At 35.5% G+C, this 24,746-nt stretch overlaps 1 protein-coding gene across 7 annotated transcripts in view; it reads left to right on the plus strand.

Annotated features, from left to right (window-relative positions):
- Positions 1–24,746, plus strand: part of CASK (calcium/calmodulin dependent serine protein kinase) — a 219,842-nt gene that overhangs the window by 140,628 nt on the left and 54,468 nt on the right. For 5 of the 7 annotated variants that reach the window (XM_083821116.1, XM_083821117.1, XM_083821119.1 and 2 more), the window contains 4 exons: positions 1,898–1,981; positions 5,010–5,109; positions 10,360–10,377; positions 18,686–18,807. In XM_083821116.1, the coding sequence (XP_083677242.1) occupies positions 1,898–1,981; positions 5,010–5,109; positions 10,360–10,377; positions 18,686–18,807 (324 nt within the window). The remainder of the gene's footprint in view (positions 1–1,897; positions 1,982–5,009; positions 5,110–10,359; positions 10,378–18,685; positions 18,808–24,746) is intronic. The other 2 variants (XM_083821115.1, XM_083821118.1) reach the window with 1 other exon arrangement.

Here is a 24,746-nt window from a genome sequence, read left to right on the forward strand (position 1 = left end):
AATTACATGGCATCTGGTAATCAAATTGTTTTTCAGTGGTGGCAGAACTTACAATGCAGTTTGAGCCAGTGGAAAAACAGTTGCTGGACAATGCAGGTTAACAAGAGGAGCAGGAGAATACACACCTAGCTTTCAGCAGTCCCACAAATAAGTTGTTTTGAACATTGGAGTTGGAAAAGGATGGGTGTGTTACACATTTGAAAAGTAGCAGGTGCTGGTTAAGAGCACTGTATTTTCTTTGGCTGAAACCGATTAATTAATTATTTTTTGTTTTTATCCTCTATTTTCTGTAATGTGGGCCCAGGGTATAGTCATATTATCATTAACTTAAATAGGGCACTCAAGTGGAAAGGGTGGGATTCTGGTGTCCACTCCTGGACCATTTTACCTAAGACAAGTGTTGACCACACACACACACAAAAAAAAAAAAAATAAAAAGACACGTACAGGCTGGTATGTTCTTCTCCCTCCAAGTAAGTGGTCTAACTACTAGTGAATGGAGTTATTCTTTCACTTCACTGCTTTCTTTCTGGCTCTGACTCTTGCATTCCTACCTACAGAATATTCTGGTTTATAAAAAGAGGACAGGAGTGTGCACCTGTCAGGATTAACAGTTATGGCACTTTTCTGAATACTGGGAACTGCACGTTTGAACCTTTCCACCCAAAGGGAGCTGAAGTTCTGTCTGTTCATCTGGGGCATGCATAATGAATCAATTTCACAGAGCATAGGAATGGACACCACATTTGGGAATCCCAAATGATTACACTCCAGTAATTGAGTCTGTGGTAAACACAGGAGGCCTACCTTTGCCTGTAATTTGACTTTTTCTCATCTTGTGTCATTTAGATGACAAAGCAAGAGTTTTGATGAGGGTTATTTAAGCAGAAGAAAATGCCATCTATGTTGTTTGAGAAACTAATCTAGTTAGGCTTTTTTTAAAAAGTTCATTCTGTAATGTAAATGTGCAGATTCTGCTTATATTACGTTTGATGTCTGTGGTCTCTTGCTGGTCTTACCCTTATTTGTTGAAAGACAAGAAGAGAGAAGATTTAGTTTAAGACAGTCTTTCTTCCAAGCTTAGGCTGACATTCTGTCAGTCAGTTGTCTCTTACTTTTGCCTAAGATGAACTGCCTTCCCTGTTGACTCAGAATTTTCTTCTAACCATTTTATAGATAGCAATCACATACGATATGGGATAGAAGCATCTGGCACCATACAGAGATTGAATTACTTCTGCCAGTGATTTCACTCTGATTCAAGAGGTCCATATGATAAACATTTACATTAAATTAATAAGTTTATGTAGCTTCTGTGATGATTTGGGGCAAGAGAAGAAAGTACTCAGCTGCTTCAGGTTCGCTTCCCATCGCATGCTATTTATTGGCACCTTTTTGGTCTGCATCTACAGTGGAGAATTCTTCATGAAAGCTAGCACCTGGTGTCAGCAGCCATCAAGTTGGCATTTCCTGCTCTGTTGTGCAGATACCCCATATCCCAAATTTAAGCCAAGTTATCAGGAACTCCTTAGGAGAGTGCTTGTACGTGTTGCTTCTCTGGGGTTTGTGTGTCCCAGCTTTGTGCTTGCCAGCTTCAAAGTTCAGTATTAGCCACAAACTTCTACAACATAAGAGTTAAAAACAAGGATAGGGTCTTACCACAAAGTGGGAAACAAAATCACGAAACAAAAATATCTCTGGCCCCAAGTTAAGGATTCTTTCAAAATACTTCAGTCCCTGTCAGTTTCTTAAAGTTTACCTTAGGTTGCACCAAATCTTCATTCTTCTTATGATACTTAGTAGCTGTTGCATTTCTTTCCTAGTTTGTTAATGTCAAGATAATGTTAAGAACTTGTATTTAATCTTTGGTTTGTTCTGTTTTGCTTTTTGTTTTAAGGAGAGAGATCGCTATGCATACAAGATCCATCTTCCAGAAACAGTAGAACAATTGAGAAAATTCAATGCAAGACGAAAACTAAAGGTAAAATGAATGTAGTGTTAAAACAACATAGTTACATAATTTGAATTTCAAGTGATACTTTATTAATTTTAAAAGCACTAAGAGAAATCTGTACTCTAAAGTCGGCAGTAAAATAACAAAGTTGAAACTGATCTACAATGGTCCATCACAATGATGTCTTATTAGGGATGTTCATCCCTTCTTAGTTCATTCTTTTCAAACTAAATTCCAGTGCAAATTGCCTGGTATCAACCAAGGTGTGTATGAGGTCTTCTTACATTAATTCAGTAATTCTCCATCGTATGAATTATTGGAGGGGAGTGAATAGTGGGTTCCATTATTATTGTGTTAAGTTTATGGTAAAAGAAACACAGTAATGTTAACTACTTTTCTTCAAAGAGAGCAAAGAAGTCTTCTTCAGTTCATCCCCTATACACAAGATTATTTCTCAACCAGATTGGAAAGAATGTTAACATTTTAGCCCAAAACAGCATGATGTTCTTTCAAAATGGTAAATTGGTCCTGTCTTGGAAAGGTTAACAGAAACATCTTTAAATACTCTGAAAGGTCGGTAAAACTTTAACAGAAACGTGCAGCATTACAACTTGCGAGCTATTTTAGAATTTGCAATAAAACACAGAACCATATATATATATTTAGTTGCTGCTTTGCAAAAGTTTAAGGTAGCTGCAAAAGCAATTGATGATTAGGATGTAACAGTTGCTGTAGTTTATGATAGCACTTTCTCTTGGGTGGTTTGTATGTCCAGATAATACTTTCATTAAAATGTTAGCTAGTACCTTTTAGAATATGATCTCTTTTCCTACTGTAGACACAATTTCAGGTCTTTCCCAGATTTCTTCTGAGGGAAGCCACTATTTTTAGTCTCCAGAGAGCATTTATACATGCAGTTTGTTTTCTACCATTTATTCTACCAGTGCTACCAAAGCACTGTTCTGCAGAATGTTTCTTGAAATTGTGTTATCCAGTTTGCATATATAAGCCATTAAAAACTGAGTGGTTAAACTGTACTTTACTTGTACAAGTAAATATATGTTAGAGCAGATGACCATTTTCTAGCTTTGTAATTTCCCATGTAACACTCATTCAGGCAGCCTGAGATTATTACATGTTTGTATAGATATCTCAGATGGATGTCAAATATACTGATGCTGTCAGGGTCAGATCATGAGAATTTGTCAAATAAGAATGTATTGCTTGGCCTTAAAGACTAAATTTTATACTCACTAATCCATCCAGTCCAGGTAAGAGGAAAAGATAAATACGGTAGTTTTTTAGTTTACATTGTACTGTGGATATCTATGCCTCATGATTATTACTTTATCTAAAACCTTTTTTAATTTTTATGAAGTCTTTTTCCCTGTTGGAAAAAAATGATGTTTCCTCTCTAAAGCAAAGAATATACTAGAATGTTAATTAAGATACTAATACTAATCCTAACAACTGAATCTTTTAAAAATTTCTGACAGAAATTTAGAATTTTTCTTGTCATTTATAACAGCACACCACATAACCTGTGCTTTCTTGGGGAGACTACTAGAGGTCCCATCCCACCTTCCATCACCCTAACCTTTTATTGTAGCCTCTGCACAGCATTTTTTTTAATCCCTAACAAATTAGGGCAATAGCTATGTACTTCTGCTTGATGTTTTTAACATAATAAATATATTAGAGTCTGGAATACATTGAACTGTAGGGAAAAAAAATAATTTGTTCCTTTTTTAGCTGTCTTATCTAGGACCATTGTCTTCTTCCTGAGTTTGTATGCTCCTTTTATCTTCTTTCTACCAAACATTCTGCTTCAGAAGTTAACATAAAATTAAAGATTTTTATAAAACCTGATGCGAATTTGAAGTTCCAATGTAATTGGACATTAGCTCTGTAGAGTTACATTATGTGCTGTCTAATGTTTGGAGCTAAAACTGTAAAACATGCTGAATTTTTTTGTAAGCAGACAGAGTTGAAAGGCTGGGCATTGAGATTTCTGTTTTATTCATGACTACTCTCTAACTGTTAGGCATATTTAAAATTTCTGCCGAAGTCACCTGGTGCACTTAATGGAAACTTGCAAAGTACCTGTTGTTTTTAACAGAAATGTCCTGCCAATCACAGTGCTCAGAAATATGTCTAAAAAGATTTTCCCTGTCTGCCACCCCGTAAATAAACTTGGAAGAATTTTGTTACTTCAGAAGGTTTTATTATAGAAAGTATCTGTTTGGGGGAAGAAAATTCTACCATTATTTGCTAACTTGATGTAAGTTTTATACCTCAACCTATCCTGAATTTGGTTTTATGTAGATAAACTAGGACTTGTGGAGATTTTTAAGGACCTTTGCCAAATTCTTTTCTGTTTTCCAGAGTCCAAGGGGTTCTGCTTGTGTTCTTCAAGCATGAATAGTATCCATTGCAAGTGTGTAAACATCCAGATCTAAAAATTTCAAAAAGCAGTGTATTTATAGTCTAAGTATCATATTACTTTCAGATAAACCCTGTCCATTGCATAGACCTGTACATATTGACATGGTTTAGCACCTGCCTCAGTAAATTAAATTGTAATTATTTCAATTTACAATTTTGATTTGACTTGTACAAATTAACATATAATCTGAGCAAAATATTTTTATTCTTCAAGCATTTTGTTTGGTTGTTTAGCATCATTGGAAACTGGTTTAAATTTGGCCTTCCATAATGGATGACTATTCTTTTTTCTATATCATTTAACATTGAGAAGCTGAGTTATGAGTTACTTTTTATCAAAGAGGTTTTTAAAGTGCTTTCCCTTAAAGACTTGCTCTCATGAATCCCCTCACAAAGCATGTAGTTACTGTTCATTAGTTTATGAACAGCTCTTTTGTTAGGTATGGTTACTGATAATATTAAAACAGATGAAGACTATGAAATTTACTTACTCTTCACCAAAAAGGTATACACACAAGAAAGCTTGGGAGGTTGAGTGACTGAGGGTGTCTGGAAATGTTTCATTAACCTTTTTTTGTGTAATTTAGACTTTGTGGGTGTTTTTATTCAGGGGGCAGTACTAGCAGCAGTGTCAAGCCACAAATTCAATTCCTTCTATGGTGACCCCCCTGAAGAGCTGCCAGACTTCTCTGAAGATCCTACCTCCTCAGGTATTTTAGCAGAAAGTATATTTACTGCAGTCTATCTGTCTTAATTCTGTACTGACTAGAGTACCAAGTATTTATTAGTTTCTCATAATTTCATAAACTTACATAGTAAGTTAACCTTTAAATGTGAAAGCATACATATTTTTCAGTCATAATGGTGTTAGTGACAGAAGAAAATCAAGAGAATATTTCTACAGAGCTGTAAGATTCTACAGAAATCATCTGAATTTTTATTTGATTTTATTTAATTTAATTATGTGTATTTATTTATGTGTATTTAATTACCAATAGCACCATAACCTCATATATCTCTTTACGTTCCTTGAGTGTAAAAGCATATTGAATTTTTGTCCTGAATTCTTAGGCAGAAGCAAGGTTCTCATACCCTGGTAATAGTTATTTACAAAAAGAAACCATTGTATACCAGAGACTCTTGACAGTTTTGGAGAACAGTATGGTTAAGTGGTCTCTTCTTTAAAGTGGGCTGGGCAGTATTTCTGGCATTATGAGCCAAATCCCCGAATCTTCAAGAGAAGAGGGACAACACATACTGTTCAATGGGCATGTAGCTGGGCCTTGGGCATGAGTGTAACACTGCTTCCAGCAGTACTTTTGTCCTCAGCCCACAGTCGGGTATTTAAATCACTTGGTAGTCCCTTGATTAAAACAGCCCTGTCATAATTATGTATCTTAATTTTCACATAACGTTACTTTCAAAATCTGCAATCCAAAAGCATATGTTGGCCTAACTGTTCTAAAATAAGGATTTAGGATCAAGTTAAATGAACTTGTAAGAAAATCTAAGGCTAATATAAGTCTCTTTTATTTTTCTAAACAACTAAATAGTACTGGCAGAATATTTGAGCTAAGGATGCTTGTAACTATAAAGCTTTCTTTACTAGAAGATTATTTCAGAAACTCAATTACATGTGCTGAACTACTGTGTGCTAATGAATTCTCTAAGTGAAAATATTACTTACTGGCTGCAAATGCTAAGTATTGCTTTTCTTTCATATGAGCAAGTCATCTTGAATTATTTCAATGTCATTAATTTACAAATTCAGGGATATTTTTGTTGAAATTCTGAAATTTTATTTCTTGGAATTCAAGTTTGAGTGCTTAAATACAAAGACTGCTTAGTGCTTAAAGATGCTCACTTTTCATAAATTCCATTGAAATGAATGGGGATCTCAGATCATTAATTGCAATGGGTAATTACAGCCTCGTGGCTTAACTTCTGGCAGCCAGCTTTGGCATAATTGATGTACCTGTAAGTAAGGATCTGTATATAGTTTTAAAGAAAGTAAGTTGATTTGACTTCGCCCAGAGTTACTTTTCAGTGCTTTAATTTTTGTTTCCAGCTACTTCCTCCATTTCAATAAAATGAATAGGCCACTGACATGATTGGCAGTGGTAACTTTCCTAGTCTAAAAACTGCCGTTCCTCTTTCCAGTTTCAGTCTCACATCAACAGGACATGTGTCTTCCTCATGGAGTGATGTAATTGCAGACATCAGTGTACAGCAAGGGTACATGGTCTATTTTTTCTGCTCACAGAACCCATGAATCCAGTACATACATAAATTCTACAGAATATCTGTGCTAGGTCCATTATTACACTGTGTTCACCTTTGAAATAACTGAAACGATAGCTTGGATTTCTTAGAAAAGCTTTATAATTCTCTAAAATAACATTGTCGATCTTACTGATGGGAGATCACAGTGATCAGGAAACCATTTTTAGTGAGTACTTTTCACTGACTACACTAGCTGATAAAATACTTAATATCTGAGGATAAACACTGAGCCTTCCAAGAAAAGATACTGCAACTTCCAGCTTCTGAAATTGCTAGATATGGAAATCTGTGTTGTTTCCTCTTCAGAATCGCACCGATTATGTTTTCAGATGTTTCTGACTTGCAGAGACAGGCTCTTGTGATGTTTCTAAACTGAACTAGTTTACAGAAATTAGACATAAAACCCTCGAATGTCAGTGGAAACTTGACTGTCTTCAGGTAATTTAAGTTTCCTTCCTAACAACTTATGATGTTACTTCAGATCATAAACTCTAGTGAAGAACATTTAATATTTTAAATGTAGCTGTCTACTTAATCCTCCCATAAAATTTCACGAAGCATACCATTAAAATTAAATGATTTGTCATTGCCCAAATGAATGGGCAAATGTTTAGCTCCTACTGAGACAAAGATGCAGAAATGTAAATGCTTATTAACTTATGCAAATTGTATATACTGTCCTCCAGGTCTTTCTAAACACAGAAACAGAAAATTTCAGTTTTGTTTTCCAGATTAGGCTAGAGGTGTTCTCCCTCAGTGTTGTGAACCTGGGATTACTGGATGTTTTGAGCGTTTCCCTATACTATTCCCACAGCAATAGCCTGTGATACCAAAGCACTATAGACAGCAAGTCAGATGACTTTTTGACATGCATAATTGCAGAGGATATTCTTATTAGAGTGCTTTCCAATGAGGATCAGCAAATTTCATAAATAAATTAGATGTGAGTAGACACAGATAAATTTAATTTAAAATCAACCAGATTTTTTTTGCATACATTTTCCTTTCTTGGCTACAGACTGTTAAAAAATCTTGATTCCTGCAGCTATTTATTATTATATATTTGTTCTTGGTTATCTATTCCCTCTTTCATCAGCGATTGTCCTCTGAATGACTTCATCCTGCTAGCGCTCTGTTGGCAACCTAGCAGAATTCAATCTTGCAGAATTTTGAGAGACTATAATAAAGGCTTTAAAAATGCTTTGAAAAATTAGGTAAATATTTAATAACTAAATAATTGCAAATAATAGTAAAAAATAATTAAACTAAAATATTACTTTACTGCTGATACTCTGTGTTCAGCAACTTCTCCAGTAAATGCACTAAACAGCTCATATGGCAAGTGTCTTGCAAATGTTTTTTGCCAGAAGTTAAAACATTTGACTGTTAAGCCACCTGTCTTCGTGACACTGTAAAATGCCAGTTTCCCAAGCTAATGAATGTTTTAGATATTTTTAATATTCTGAAACAAATATAAAGCAGAAGTAATCAATTTGCAGCTCTAAAAGCTGAATATGGCACATGAAAAAAATTGCCCCAGTAGAGAGTGTTTAAAGTGGACCATGAAATTAATGAGGGAACAGAGAAATTCGTAATCGGTTTGCTCTCTGCTGACCTTCCCCCTCCTGCTCCCTCCCATCCTTCTAGGTCCTCCTATCATTTGATTGCACATTAGATCAAGATAGAGGTTTTCCTTTGTTTATGTCATATGATAACCATTTGTCCCATGACAGAAGAAACCAGATGTATAATTTTCAAGTACTTTGGTAACAGTGCCTCTGGCTGAAGAATGAGCATCATCAGCACAAAAACTTTGCATTTTTCTGATTTTTCCTTCTTCAGTCACCCATTCTGTGGCAGACCAAGGAAACGCTGTGAAATTGTGTGAAAATTTTGCTTGGGAAGTTGAATTCAGGAAGGCCATTTAGTTTACTCTGGAGTTTAAGTAGATTCAGGACGTTTAGGTTTTTAAGCCAACTGTCAGTGAAGCCCATAAAATGAAGAATTTCTTTTACGACTTTGTATTTCCAAAAACCTTTTTGTAGCCATATTTTCACATTTACTGAGTTGCTGTAGGAGTTAAGCCAGTGGATCATCCATTGTCTTTGGAAAACTGAATGATGATTTTTAGATTAAAGCAGATCTTACCTTTTAGTTAAAGAACTTTCCTCTATCATGCATGCTTGTATAGCTTGGTTTGTGGAGTTTGTATGCTGATATGTGACGAACAGTTTCAGAATAACTTATGAAGTTCTTGTAAAGCATTTTATAATGCTTTGTTTCAGTTTAACCACATAGAAAGTAGAGCAGCATATTATATGTTAGATATACTGACCAGATGTACTTATTTAGCCTAGGCTACCAAATAGCACTGTTGCAGTACTTCCTGAACATTTATGTGCTCTCTGAGCTCTGCGGTAAATGTGTAATGTGATGAACATAGAGGCAGAGCTTTTTTCTTGCCTCAGAAGCAGGCATTTTAAATCTACAAGAGTGTTTCTAGCTTGTTTCTTCAAATTGCAACGTAAAAGTTTCATATGGCATTTTTATAAATGCATCTCAATATTTTGTCTCATTAGTGCTTTACATAAATTTAAATTGTTATGCTTTTTTCCTTTTGGGACTATTTTGTCCTGTCAAATAAGACAATTTGAATAGTATGAGTTCTTGATTTTCAAATTTGAAAATAATAAAATTTTAAAAGCTCAGTCTGATAGGCTTTCACAGTGGGATCATGCAACAAACATGTGGCCACTCGTTTAATTCAACTACTTTTAATCCACAAGTAGTTACGTGGAATTTAGATTCCATGAAACATGTACGCCCATAACTTAAAAGCTGTCAGTCTCATCTACACAAGGAAGAAAAAGAAATAATGTTATGCAAAAATTACCACTGATTTTCTAAATATTTGCAAAGGATCTTGTGTAACATTTTTAAGTATGAGTGTATGGAAGAAGGCAATAAGTTGTATTCACCTTATAATTTACTGTCATTAATCCCTAGTTGTACAGGTATGACTGACTGTCAGTCTTCAGATAAGTCTGAGTGTTTCCAGCTCCCCATTATCTTTACATTTTTTCAGCTATTTATCTTTGTTATGGTGTGTTTAGGTACAAAGATATTTAAGTATCAATTTAGAAAGTCACCATGAATTAAAATCAGTAATAAATGGTTTTATTTCTAAGTAGTTTCCATAATTTAATCACTGAAACGTGTTTTAAAAAAATCAATATAGTTGAATTGTTAATTTCTAATTTGTGAATATAAGTGTATTAAGCAATTAATATGATGTTACACTTTATTTACAGTATATCATGATAGTTTTTCAGTTCACCTGTTACAGTACTCTTATTTTAAATCATGTTTTCTCTGAGTATTTTGAAACTGTGTACCAATGTTGGAATAAATCTGGTATTTTAGGTGCCTAACACTTCATACATGTGCTATTTTCCCAATGCCAAGTGCTTGTTTTCCCCCCCATCCTACTCCACAAGTCCCATTTGCTTCAGACGTAGAAACCATATTAAAAAAAAAAACGGGGGGGGGGGTATTGTCAGTTGCTTTGTTTGTACTATTTTTGGCTAAAGTAGTATGCTAGCTTGCAGCTTTATAAATCGCTTGTTCTGAAATCTTCATACTGTTTGTTGTTTGTCCAAATGCTGCCTTCCTACTAGGACTTCTAGCAGCAGAAAGTAGGTATCCCTTTGTTTTCCTTCAAGGCATATCATTCAGCTATTGTATGTGTCTTTGCATGTTTAAAAATCAGCTTTTTTCTCTTCACTTTACTATTTTCAGTTTTAATACTGCCTAATCAAGAAAAAATAGCCTGTGTGTTTTTGATTAAATCTGTCTATAACTTTCAAAGTACAGTTAACCAGAAGTAATATGGTTTCCAGAGAATTCTGAATGTTCAAGGTTAGAGGCAGTATTAAAATTACCTGGTGTTTTTTTTCGTTTTCAGTATTTGCAACACAACTGAAATAAGATTACATTTTCATTAAATTAATATGGGATAAAATTGTTTTGTTTTGCATTTTAATTCCCAAAATTAATGTTTTCATGGACTAACAACTTTTTTTCTCCTGAACACTAAGCATATACTGTAGTATTAATCATATATTTTCTTGCGATAACCTTGCATGAACTTTCTTGATTATTCTGTGTTGACGTGGTATGTGATATATGCATATACATTGTGTATATGCATACAGCTGATTTAAATAACTATACAGTCTGTGTCCCCTTAATGAAGGAATATTAGTGGCGTGGAGGGTGGAGATTTCTGCCACAAGTTAGCTGCACGCTTCATAAGAGACTGAAAGCACAAGCACTTCTAAACCTGTAGACTGTGCTAGACAGAAGAGCAGGTATGAAATTCTAGACCTTGTAATACAAACCACAAGCATTTGAAAACAAACAAATTCAGCATCTCAAAATACAAAATATAGAAAGTGTTTCTCTTCCTGTACCATTTTAAGATCTATAAACTAATAATTCTTCCGTCCTAAGTCAGGGCAGCAAGACACGTCTCCATTTCTGAACAAAGTCATGGATTTTTGTTTGTTTGATTCTTTTGATCTTAGAGGTTGCGGAAGTTGTTCCTTTTCCTCCTATTTCCCCTTCTCAGAATGCATGCCCAGTAATTTAAGAATGAGAACTCAGTGGATTTTTATATAAAAGTTTTTGAAACAGGATTATTTGTATGCAGTTGTAGTAAAAAAGAAAATGTCATACAAAGCCTCAGCCACTGATTTTGTTTGGGAATGTTCTTTCTTCAGTAAATTTACCGAATAGAAGGCTGTGCTGCCCACTTACTGGTCAGGAGAGGGCTTCTATGTATTTCTGCAATGCGAAAGAAAGTACTGAAGGCAGTAGTAGTGAAGGGCACTCCTTTGTTAAAATAGTTCTTGGGTTGTTTGCATGTGAACGTGCAACTTGTGAGGTGCGGGTCTATTCTGAAAAACGATACCTTCTCACTACATGTTTCATTACCACCACCCTGGTCTGTCTTCTGTCATACTTGTGCCTAGTTTTAGAGTGAGAGATAGCTGAGAAAAGGAACTGGCGAACTTTGTGTAAAGGTCCCAAGTATGGAGAAAGCTAGAGACATGAACTCATAGTGCCCCTGTGTGTGCAGAATAAAACAATGTTTATCTTCAAAATCAAGCACCAGTTTCTTCCTTTCACTTTCCTCTTCCTTGCTCTTCCTCTCTCTTTCTTGCTCATTCTCTCTTTCTCTCCTGTTCCATACATACTACTCTTCTCAGCATTCCTGCTTGTGTTTAGGAACTTTTTGTTGGGGGGGGGGGGGGGGGGGGATGGTTTTTGTCTTTTTCCCTGTTTTTTTTTCTCCTGCACCTGTTTCTTTTGGTTTTCTTCTCCAACTTTCACATGCTTTTTTTTTCCTTTTGTGCATTCCAGAGGTGTTGCTCCCTTTAATTTATCCCAGTTTCTTTACCATATTCTTCCATCACACCTTCCTACCATATTCTTCCATCACACTCATTCCATTCCTCCATCTTCCAGTTCTCTACCTTTACTTTTCATGCTTTTTTTAAATATATATATGTGTATATGTCTATATATATATACTATTACCGTCTTGATTGTTTTCCAGAAACGTTCACAGAATTATATGCGTGCATGAGAGTATTTGTAAATGTAGAGCATACCTAAACTTGGCTGTTTGGTTTCAGAACAGGAAGCGAGAAGTCAGTAAACACTATAAAGCTGAAATGAGAGGAGGAGAAAGTCCTTGCCTGTCTTTAGTTGTAATTACACTGCTATATATATATGCGAAACACGCATCTCCTGCCTTATTTTAAATTATAGGCATATATATATATATGCATGCTTCAGCTGTCATCTGTCCTGACAGAGACAGTTGCTGTGGAATGAGTGCACGGCAAAGAGCAACAAATTACCATGTGAGGTTAGAGGCCTCTCAGCTCCAGTGATTCACACAGATGTGGTTTAAAGTGAGGAAGATCATGTGAGCCTCGGTCGGCTTTCTGTTAAGCTGAAAAGTTACATCAGCACAAGTAGTGGAAAGGTCCTGTCTCTGTAAAAAGATTATTTTCTTGCCTTTAATGAAAACAGTGTATGTTTTGTATTTTCTTTACAGAAAGAGGCAATAGAAGGGTTCTTTCTTATATACTGTTAACTCTTGTCCACTGCTACTAAGGCAAATCTGATCTTCCATGTAACATGGGCAGAGAATTTTATAATTATGCTGATATTGAGCCTAGGCATTCATGCGTGGCTGATATGGACAGTTTTTAATGTATATCTGAGCATGATTTGAAAATCTCAGCAGACAGACACCCCATCATTTCCACAGCATTTTTGATGCAGTGCTTAATTTCCTACTCTGTTTAACATTTATGGCTTGTGGTTTTGGTTTATTTTAATAAGATGCCAACAAAACAAAACTAATGAAGGTACGGATTTATACAGTTATCACTAAATAGGTAGCCTAAAGGTGTACATGTCGCTGGAGTCTTAATGCAAGACCAAAAAATCTTCAAATTACTTGTCATATGTTAAAAATAAAATTTTAAAAAATCCATGAAACTTGAAACTCACATTGCAGAGTTGATAAAAATAATCTCACTGTCTCTTCACCAGATGTACTGTTAGAATTTCACAATATTTATAAGATCATTTTTTTATGAAAAGAACTGCACTTGATTGTGCAAAAGATTATAAGCTTGTTTTTTTATGAGATTGTATCCGGTGCCTTCATTCAGTCTTTCTAAAGTCTATCAATTTCTGATGTTTTTTTTGCTGTCCTTGCTATATGTGCTAGCTTCAGACCTCTTCATAAACAAAGTGAAATATAAATCCAGCCTTCTAAAACGCCTTTGCTTTGAGACCCAGGATTGGTCTTTAGTTTCATCTCCAATGGCTTCACACAAGAAGACAGCCAAGAGATGAAGTAGGCAAAAGCAGCTTGTGTTGATTTTAGATTGACTGGCATAAGGACAGAGTTGTGGTATGTAGGGAAACTACAAATAGCAGCTAATCTTTGGTTAGTCATTTAAATGCCTCTGTAAAATCTCTAAGGCATAGTTACATACCTGTAGAATAGCTGAAGAATTGTTCCGAATTAAGACAGTTTATGAGAATGAGCAGGATTAAAATTAGTAGTTGGTGTGGGGAAATTAACATAATACGATACAGTTCTACATATCCAGGGGGTTGGGATCTTGCCAGTGTCACTTTAATAAAAGTGTACTATTATTATAATGGCTATTAATATGTCTTCTGCAGAGTCATTTTCTGGAATACTAATTGCAGGAGACTTGCAAAAAGGTCACCGTTTTAGAGTGTTATATACTTAAACAAGGTCAGGCTTCCTTTCACAAATTTACATTGCTCAGAGGAGGGTTTATGACTGACCAAGGCTTCAAAGTGCATGCGTAGTTGTCAATATTAAACAAAAATAAGATTTCATTTTTTTTTTCTCTCTCAGAATGTGTTTGCCAGGCAGTCTCTGTGTTTAGCAGCAAGATCTAAGTATTTTTACCTAAGCCCTCTTTTAGTCATACACTATCACGTATCAGTGCTACATGAAAGGAAGCTAGTAATTCTCCCTGCTGCCTGTTGCATAATACAGGAAGTCAGTTCTACCTGCCCTGTTTTGTGAGCTTCCAAAAAGCAAATTTTCTGGGTGTTTTGTGGTGGAGACATATTTCTGTTGTAGAATATCGAGACTATTTCTTAGAATAGTATTTTCAAGATACTTTTTCTTTTCAAGAGAAGCAGTGAACAACTACTTTATACCTCTAAAGATCAGTTTCTAGCCAAACCACTTGCTCCAGGTTAGAACAGCTAGATGCCAGGGTGCAGTAACAGTACTGTGCTTCACCAAAGCGTTTTCTACTTGCAACTTGATGAACCAGTGTCCATGATGCTCTAACCCCAGGTGATAATCGGGCACTGTATGAGAACTATGAAGACTCTAGAGATAGAATTCAGAGAGAACTGTTTCTGAATGGCCGTCTTTCCTAAATTAGGTAATAGAATCTGCAGGAAATACCTGTGATAACTTTGACAACACAATGGGTAAAAGAAATAATGCCAAGTCACTGTCTCATAAGGCAGATAGGTCTAACTGACAAATAATATAGATCTGCTTCAATGAGAAGAAAGGTACTCAATTCATCTTCCCATCTTCTTAAAAGCAATTTGGTATTATTCTTAAAAAGTCATTCTACTAATTGTGAAAGAAGTTTCATGTACTAGTAATGACTGCAGAAGACTATTGTAAGCATTCTGGCTGTTTTTTGTTTATTTGTCTGGCTGTTTGTTTTTTTTTTAATGTGGTGAGAACCCATAGTTTTCAGCCTTTCAGAGATGTCAACACCAAAGGAACTGTGAATAGTCACAGCCATCCTTTCTTAGATAGTCTTATGGGAATACAGGAAAAATGAGGTTATGCATACAGCCCGGAATACCACTGCTCCTTTGCACACACTGGGAACATGCAATTACAGTAGGATCCACAAGTACCACAACAGAACCACATTTGGTGCAGATTTTGTTACTGTTACTCTGAAGAAGAGTCTTCTACTTTTGTCCCTGGCGTTACAACCTGTCCTGCACAATTGTATGTGTACATATTTTTATAGTAAATTGATGTGCAGGGTGATGTTCATCTCACCTAATTAGCTGAGACTACTTGAAAGTTCGTTGGCAACAAGCAATGTTTTCTAACAAAGTTTACTTTATGGAGCCTTCAAAGTCAGTCAAATTGGTCAATTTCATGTTTTTTTTTTTTATAGTTTCCTAATATTTATACATTTTTCTAATTTTTATATTTATAGTCTGTCTGTAACTGCTAGAGATCATTTGAAATCTCAGCTTTAGATTGTATGACTGCATAACAACTCACTTAAGGCCTTTCTCATCAATGCTGAGGCTAAAATGGGTGCATTTTCAATGATGAAGAGAGATGAAATGGTATTTCTAGAGGATACATAGTCTAACCATAAACATGAGTGCATTTACACCTTATTGCTTTTTTTTTGTTTTGTTTGTTTGTTTTTTCTCAAAGGCTAGAAATTAGCTTAAATAGAATAGGCTTTTTTTAGGGGCAGGGGTTCTGCAAAAATGGGCTATTTTTATTTTATACAGTATCTTTACCTGAATTTAAAACTCTTCTGAAAGTTATTGTTACGCTTTGAACCAAGTGTCTCTAGTAGAGTTTAGGAATTCACAAAAATGCCTATAGAATTATTCTGTCACTATTTTAAATAATAATATGCTGTCAGTCTATTGCTACTATGCCTTCTTCTCATGCAAGTGCATGTTATTTGTAAATGTGTGATGACATGGAAGGACATGGTAGTAGATAGACCACAAGATTGTAGATTAAAAAAAAAAAAAACTGATTTTTGAGAGGTTATCAAGTCACTGTCAGAACTTGCCACCAAATTTGTTAAGGATGTTCTTGGAAACTTTCTGTTACAGCCATCTATTGGTTGCATTACAGCCAGTGCAACCAACAGGCAGGAGAAACAAGAGCTAATGTTTAATGTTCTGGAATTTCCAGATATTCAAAAGATTGTTCAGTTGCAAATGTTAAGGAAATAGTAACTTTTATTTCTCTTTGAAAGGCCACAAAGTATTCCACAAAATCAAATTCCCAGAGTAAATAATACTGTCAAATAAAAAGTCCAAAGCGTTTGGTGATTGGTGAAGTAATAATAGAACTTAGAGCATGCTTCTATTCGGTTGTGGTTTTGGCTCCGGTTTTTGTGGTTACGAGCACCTTCAAGCAGTATTACGAGACTCCAGGATATCTAAGCCTTTGAATTGAATCTTCTCACATGTTTTCCTTAAAGTCGACACTGCAAATACGTAGAAAGGGCTTTGAGCCTAGAAAGCAAAGTTTTGCTAGAAAACAATTAATTTAAACTCTGAGTTTGACAAGAATAGAAATAGAAGGGAATTCTAGTAAATTATTTTCTGTCAACTGTATCCTGGAAAGTCAAGCACTTTCCTTCGTCTTGAGAGTCTTATAAGTTCATCAACCTTCAATTGATGTACAGAAAATGTTAAAAGAAACTCAGCACAGTCGCTTTTTGGTCCCTTTTTGAGTTCTTCCATGCCATTGAGGCTTAGTTGTGCATCTCTTTGTGCTCTTACCAGCAGATTCCGGGTTCCTGTATTTCCTCAGGTTTCCTGCTGTGTCTCCAAGTGTGCAAGATGTGGTGCAGGCAGGAGAGTATAGAAGGTTCCTTTAACCAAAGCATGCTTATTCACTGTCAGAGATGGAGCTGTTTTTTCTCTTCTTCAGCACACTAGCTCCAATGTACAGCAACTACAATGAGGCAAACAATGTCTTACTCCTTGCTATCCAGCCACCGCTTTTTTAAAGAAACGTAACCTACGTTAATAAATCAGTTGCAAATAAGTAGTCAGACACATTTAATGACAGAGGATTAGCAAGTCTTCTTATTGCTTATGACCAATGAGTTGTGAGCAAGTAGAATACTGTAGTTCTTAACCATGGTATCCAAAGAACTGAGAAGACAATCTGAGGTTAAGACTTTTACTAAATGTGATACAAGACTTTCTGGATTTGTAACTTACTCATCACAAGTCTTGTTTAGTAGTTTTTTTGTATTTAATTAAGATTCAATTTTTTTAAGGTTTTCAGAGAAGTAACTGAATTAACTTGACTCCTTGTGTGGTTGGGGGGGGTGTTTTTTTATTGTTATTAATTGTTATTATTATTTATTCTGAAAATACAGTAGGTTACAAAAACACCTAAGGGATGATAAGAATTGATCTTATATAATCAGGTGGAATTTCAAGAAATACAGTAATTTTTTTAGAATTTCATATATATTGTCTGACTGTCTTAACTAGGACACTGGCAAGTGAGTAAGAAGCAGACAAAATGCATTAAGGAGAAATTACTGAAGTGCAGAATGTGTAGAATTCTGTATCCAGAGTTAAGAATTTATTTATGAGAGAACATTCTGCAGTTGACTGTCAAAAACTGGCGTTTTTACAGGCTAACACTGAATAATAAGATACCAGTTGCTTATACCGTGGTGGAAAATCTGAAGACATGAGCTGTAGGTGTTTAGGTAAGCCAATGTTAGCATTCTAGTAATGCGAGCAAGTGGCAGCCTCCATCAATACCTGATTTTTAAAACAAGGTGTTCCACAAGGAATCTATATGGGCTGTTTTACTGTGATTTAGGTTGTGTTTCTCTGTCCTTCCCAGCTATGAGTTGAACTTTCCTCATGGATTTCCACCTTTCACAATGCCTCCTGGTTTTCCCTTATGTCTCCATATCCCTCATTTCTCCTTTCACCCTTACCCATATAAAAATCATCCCATCTTCCAATGACCCAAACAATCCATTGTTCTCGAAAGACAGCAAGTGCTATATCTGGTTTTGAGATAACCAGGCAAGCAGAACAAACAGAAAAAAAAAAATCCGAGCTAACCTTACAGCCTTTTATTCCTACGCTAGAGGACAAAGCAGTCAGGTCTTTCTTTGTCTTCCCTCCTTTATCCAGATGCTGATTTTAAAAAGAATTTTGAATGCATTGTTTCTTTCAAATTTCTACCAATTTGGGATGTGTATTTGAAATGGGCCAACAGTTCAAAAAGTGAAGAAAGGGAAGGTTGAAATATAAATGGTAAGGACAGGCGGTTGGGCAGATAACCCAAGTGACTTCGTAAGACATTGTTGGAAACCAGACTAAGTACAACCAAGCAAAACTTAATAAATACCTGAGAGAGGTTTTAACTTCCCTTCAGTTAAACCATTTAATATGAATAATTACATATTAGCACTGTTGGTATTCATGAAGTTTGTTCAGTGTGTTTTCCTATAAAACTCTGGCTTTTTTAAATTCCTGCTCCAGTTATACAAGATGAGGTAAAAGTTTCCTTTTCCAAAGTTCAGTTTGCCATGAGTCTTTGCTCTATCGATTTTTAATTTTTTTTTTCCCCTCCTATTTATTGCCCCATAGGAGCAGTCTCACAGGTGCTCGACAGCCTGGAGGAAATTCATGCACTTACAGATTGCAGTGAAAAAGACTTAGATTTTCTTCACAGTGTTTTCCAGGATCAGCATCTTCACACGCTACTAGATGTAAGTTTTCTGAGATAAACAGTTTGAATACGTTTTTGTATCTGTTGTTCATTAGCCAGAATTTGGTTTCATCGTGCATATATTCTCTTGTTGTTTCATAGCAAAAGTTAATTTATTTAGATGTGGAATGTAACAAACAACTAGCACTTGACAAAAGAAGTACATTTTTGTATTATACATACAGAATATTTTAGAAAAATTAGAGTTAATTTAATCATATGTAAACGATTCATGCTTTGGTTTGAATTAGTTGCTGTACTTTAAAATAATTTATCATAATAAGCTTTTTTCATGTGATAAGTGCTGGATTTTATTTTTTATTTTAAATCCAAAATGTAATTTTATAACTCTGCAGATTGACTTCTTTTTATTATTATTTTTAAGTAATAATCCTAGACAAATTCTATGGATATTCTTGAAAAGATGAAAAATATGACATTTTTTCTGTGTGAAACACCTGATCGTGCCAGTTCCTGTCCTATACTTAAACAAAGTGTGTGATAGCCACAGTCATCTAAATCAACATTAGCCTGTGGTTCATGAGAGCCATTAATACATAAGACAACAGCTGATGTTCCACAAAAAAGCATGCAAAAATCACAGAGTTGAAAGATACAGGTTAGTGCCTCGTGATACGGCATAATCGAGATCTGGTTTCCATTTCTTCACTGGCTATCTTTAAACATAGTTCACCATCTGACTACATGTCCAGATGAACTGTGACGTCAGATAATTCATAGATTTTTCTTCCAAAAAAATTGAAATGCTCCATTTTGCAAAAATAATTATGAAAATCAAGGAGTGTGGTATTTGAAAAATGCTCACATATGACTTAAGACTTCTGTGACTTAAGAACTTCCTGTTTTCAAAGTTGCTTCCTAGCTTGTCACATGCAAAAATACCATTTATATTTCTCAATGGTTTGTAACCAAGCAGGCCTAACAAACAGATACATTGTGCTTCCTCCAAAATTGTGTGAGTTTGGGAAAACACACATTCAACTTTGAGGTAGAAGTGTTTGCTGAACTTTAGCTCTTGGTCACAACAGGGACCTTTAGCATCACTGCAAGCTTACAGTTCATCCCTCTTATTTAGTTCCAAAACCTTCTTGGAAGGACAAATTCTGATGCAAATCATGTTTCATTGGCTTCTGTGTCTACACAGTATTAGGATCTAATATAAAGGTCAAAAAGTAGTTGTGGTGGTTCTACCCTGCTGGGCTGCTAAACTCCACCACAACCACTCTCTCATTCCCCTTCTTCAGAAGAAGAGGTGAAAAAGAAAGTATGCTGGAAAGAAAAAAAAAAAAAAGACTCTTGGGTTGAGATAAGGTTAGTTTAATTAAAGGGAAAAGAAAGAAAGAAAAAAAAAAAAAAAAACAAGCAAAGGCCACGCAGAAGCACAGAGGGAAGAAAAAAATTATTCTCTGCTTCCCATCAACAAGCGATGTTCAGCCACGTCCCAGGAAGCAGTGCCTCAGTATGTGTAGCATCTGTTTGGGAGGACAGACATCATCACGAGGGCCCCCCCTCTCCTTCCCCTTTCCCACCTTTTATTGCTGAGTGTGACACCACAAGGTATGGAATATCCCTTTGGTCGGTTTAGGTCAGCTGCCCTGCTGCTGTCCCCTCCCCATCACTTGCCCACCCCCAGTCTGCTGGCTCCTGGGGGCTTGGAGGGAGTCCTGATGCGGTGCCAGTATTGTGCAGCAACAGACACAACACTGGAGTGCTACCAGTGCTGCTCTAGCTACGAGCGCAGAGCACAGCACTGTGTGGGCTGCTGCAGGGAAAGTTAACTCCATCCCTGCCAGACCCAGTACAATCAGCTGAAAAACTTTCCCAGATTTGATTCCAGGGTATACGGATATTTCATGTTGAAGACAGATGACTTGCTTTCAGGCAAGACTATGCTTTTTTCTAAAGGAACCTACACATTCCACCAAGAAAACACTCAGATGAAGGAAACAAATCCACAGAGGCCTAGGCTATGTCTACATTAGCATATTACAACACAAGATAGCAAATCTGTAGAGCAAAAAATTTGACCCTGAGGACCCAATGTCAACAATTATTTGTATTTTGAGGGCTTTCCTTTTAGGTTAGTTATACTGCAGTCCTGTGGACTGAATAACCACTGATGGGTGAACAACATCTATTTTAGTGTCATTTGAAAGTAAGAATGCTCTGGTAACACTCTATTGTGAAAACCAAAGAATGGTAGGTGGGAATAATCCCTGGAACTGTTCAAGACCAGGTTGGATGGGGCCTTGGGCAACTTGATCTTGGAGGTGGCATCCCTGCCCATGGCAGGGGGGTTGGAACCAGATGATTTGAGGTCTATTCCAACCCAAACTGTTCTATGACTGATTCTATGACTATTATGTCATCATACAACTTTTTTTTTTTTTTTTGTAAACTAGATGGCATTAGTTGAAGTATTTTGCTGCATGATAGGTCTTTTAGGCATTAACTCATGCTTCTGCAATGTTTTTACTTTTTTCTGTTCTTTACGGTAGCAGTCTGTTCATAGTATTTCAGTAATGATAATATTTCTCTAATGGTCTGCTGTAGCCTATTAAACCGGAAAAAAATGAAGTGAATTTATGTCATGTTTGCCATTCTTTTTAAGTCATGGTCATTCTCTTAGAAAGGGATACTTCTAAATGCACTCTATAACAACATATTTGTGAGAAGAAAACACTATCAAAAAGCATTTTTGTTTTATTGTGCTGTGTGTAAGGACAATGATAGAATCTTCCCAAAGATATTCTGAAGAGAATAATACAAAATAAAATTCTAGCAGATTCTAGTGTTATGAAAGGCACATATGAAAGACTGAAGCCAGTTAAAGGCTGTTATTTGAAAGGGTAGGTTCTACATTTCAGAAACTTGAATGAGGGAGCTTTTTTGTTTATGCATTAATATAATGCTAGTTTCTCTCAGAACTTTGAAGAGCTCCTGAGTTGTACTTAATGAAGTTCTTTTGGGGAAACCGCTTATTCCTCTCCAGTATTTGGGGTTAATGAAGTCACCAGAACAAGTCACCTATAAAATATTACATTCCACTAAGTAGGAATTTTGTAATCTGTCATTAACTTGTCACTTTGCATTAAAAACTGCTGTTCCTCTTTCTTGGCCTTTTTCCACAGTTAAATTTGTTCTCATGTTCTTACTCTTTCTCAAGAGTTATCCTTATTTTTAGATTAGGCACATGATTATAGATCATTCCTGCTGCTGAAATACCTTCTTTTGCTTCTGAACTAACTTATTTTCTGAGAGGAAATAAAAGGATAGTCTCTGTGTTAAGAGTGCAAACTTGCTGTTTTTTTTTCAGATTGTATAGATCACAAAATAGACGATGTCTTCTGAACAGGCACCTCTGAGGGCCACAGAAAGCAGGGTTCTTAGCATCCCATTGATAGTTCTTAGTTGATTCATTTCTGTATGTCTACTTAGATAACTGTCTTAAGTCTCTTTCCACTTGTGTGACAAAGCTGTTCAAAACAAGGGGGAAAAGGTGACAATTGCTTATAAAATAATTTATATTCACTCTAGGCCCAATACTGCAATATATCAGCATGTCCTCGTGTGAGCTTATTGAATAGTTTCAATTTTACAGAAACTATTGGGGGGTTGTTTGTTTGTTTTACTGTACAGAAGTTAAAGAATTCAGTATTAAAATCTCAACTTTGTTTACCGAGGAAAGTAAAGAAAAGACCCTTCTAGAAACAAGCATTTGGAAATATTCATTATGTAAATATATATGTATATACATATTGTTTAATAATAGATATTTATAATGTAAAAGAGTAACTTTGGGTTGGACAGGTATTTTTTCTCACTTCTTTTAGAAATGTGGTGATCATAATTCCAGTGAATACTGTAGGACATTCCTGTTTGGGACTTAGAAATTTCTGGGTTTGTGACTATATAAAACCTTATAGATTGTTTCATTCTGGATTCTGGTATCCAGTTTAGATCATAAAGAATTAACGAGGTTAAGTAAAGGATATAAATAACTATGGAAAAAGGGAGGTAAATTTAAGTAGTGAAACAGCCTTTTATTACCACTGACAGGTTTTTAGAAACCTTGTGAAATGATTAAGATTTTTTAATTGACTTTCATGAAAAAGATCCTGGGGGGCATTGCTGTCTTTTGTCAGCGGTACTGATCAAGAAGTTGGAAACAAATGTAAGGAGATTACTAATTTTGGAGACATTAGTTTTTGGCTGTTTTCTGTATCGTAACAAAAGATTTTACTTCAATGATTATCTGTTTTGAAAAGTATACTGGGCTTCAAAGGCTGTGCCTAATGGGGAAGATCTTAACAATTGTGTTTGATCTCTATCAATATATCAAAGGAAGCCAGGTTTGCTAAAAAGTAAAACTAGAAGCTGCTATTTTACACAGCTGCCTACATAGAAGGAGACGAGAGAAAACTTTCTCCTATTGAGTCAAGTAGTTTGGTCACCTCTCCAGGGACAGTTTCTGTGGGTGATTCTGAATGCAGATGTCGTTCGATTTACAAGTGAGATTTTTGCTCAGCGGGAGAACAATATCAGCTTTTGTGTGACTGGGGCCTCTCTGTGCTTTGTCCGTGTCTGTCCTCAGTCAGATAGCATGCTCTAGGCTGATATCTTTTGGCCGTTAACTTAAGAAGTTTGTTGCATTATTTTCCTAGACAGATTATTTGAGGTAAGTGTTGCTATTTCTGTAAATGTGTCTGAAATAGAAACAGGATGAGTTTTGAGGAAATTTTATTTTACCTTTTGCTGATGTAATACACTGCACGTGTATAGTTTTACCTAAATGAGATGAAATAATTTTTGGAGTAGCTATCTGAAACATATCTATATGTTTAGCTACTTCTTCCCTTTACAGTTTAATTTATATTCAAAGTGCATATATTTATTAAAATGTACTGATTTTTCAAGAGAATCTCGTTTTTATGTCTGTTTTCCTTGGCTGCTAATGGTAACGCTTCAAAGGAACATGCATACATGCACATTTCAGAGTTCCCTTAATATTTCTTTTGAACTCAGTCATCCAAACAGATTCGGTCCTGAAGTCCAGACTTTTAAGGAAACATATTTTCTCTTTTGCTAAAAAGAATGTTGTTGGGTCCTCGGTTTAGTATCTTACATGGTTGGCTAAAACTTTCAACTGGATTTATTTTGTTTTGCTCTGTTTACCCTCCCAGTGTTGGACGTTGGCAGGACATTTGAATGTCTTTTATTATAGTATCAGCTATTCAGCAGTGTCAGTCATGATTGACATTTTAGTTCTCCATTTGAAAATGTTCAAAACTTTTCACCCATTTATCCCTGCTTTGCTCTTTTCTGAGCAAATTTGACAAATCTGTTGTACACTTTGATAAAAGCAAATCAAGAGACATTTTTATTTCTATTTTCACAAAGCTTTCATTTCCCTTTTCCTTTCATTTCTTTTAAACCGTTAATAGACTGGTGGAATATCTGTATGTGATACAGAAAAGAAAACAAACACAGCAGTTCAGTATAAAAAGCTTAAATATTTTTGTTAATTGTCTCATTTTTCCTTATTTTCATTTGCATAAGTATGATTTCCTATGTGTAGCACATAGTGTGGTTCAAGTTTTTTTGACCAACGTTTGTCCTTACCCTCTTGAATACTGATTATGCTAAAACTAGTAAGTGGAACATGTTTCAGTGAAACATGAATGCATTTCTTTCCCAAATATAAATCAGAAAGTGTATGTGTACTAGATGTCTTGCCAAATTCCCTCAGAGCATGTTATGCTTAGACAAAATAAATCTTTCTCATTTCTAAATCACCTTGTTTTCCTATTTTTAATTATCCTTTAATTGATATGTTTGTAAGACAAAAGCAAATGGAAAATAATTGTTTAAAAAAAAATTGAAAGAAAGAAACTATGTTGGCAGGATAGCACCTTGCTA

This window comes from Anser anser, assembly GCF_964211835.1.
Source record: "Anser anser genome assembly, chromosome: 1".
Taxonomy (NCBI): Eukaryota; Metazoa; Chordata; class Aves; order Anseriformes; family Anatidae; genus Anser; species Anser anser.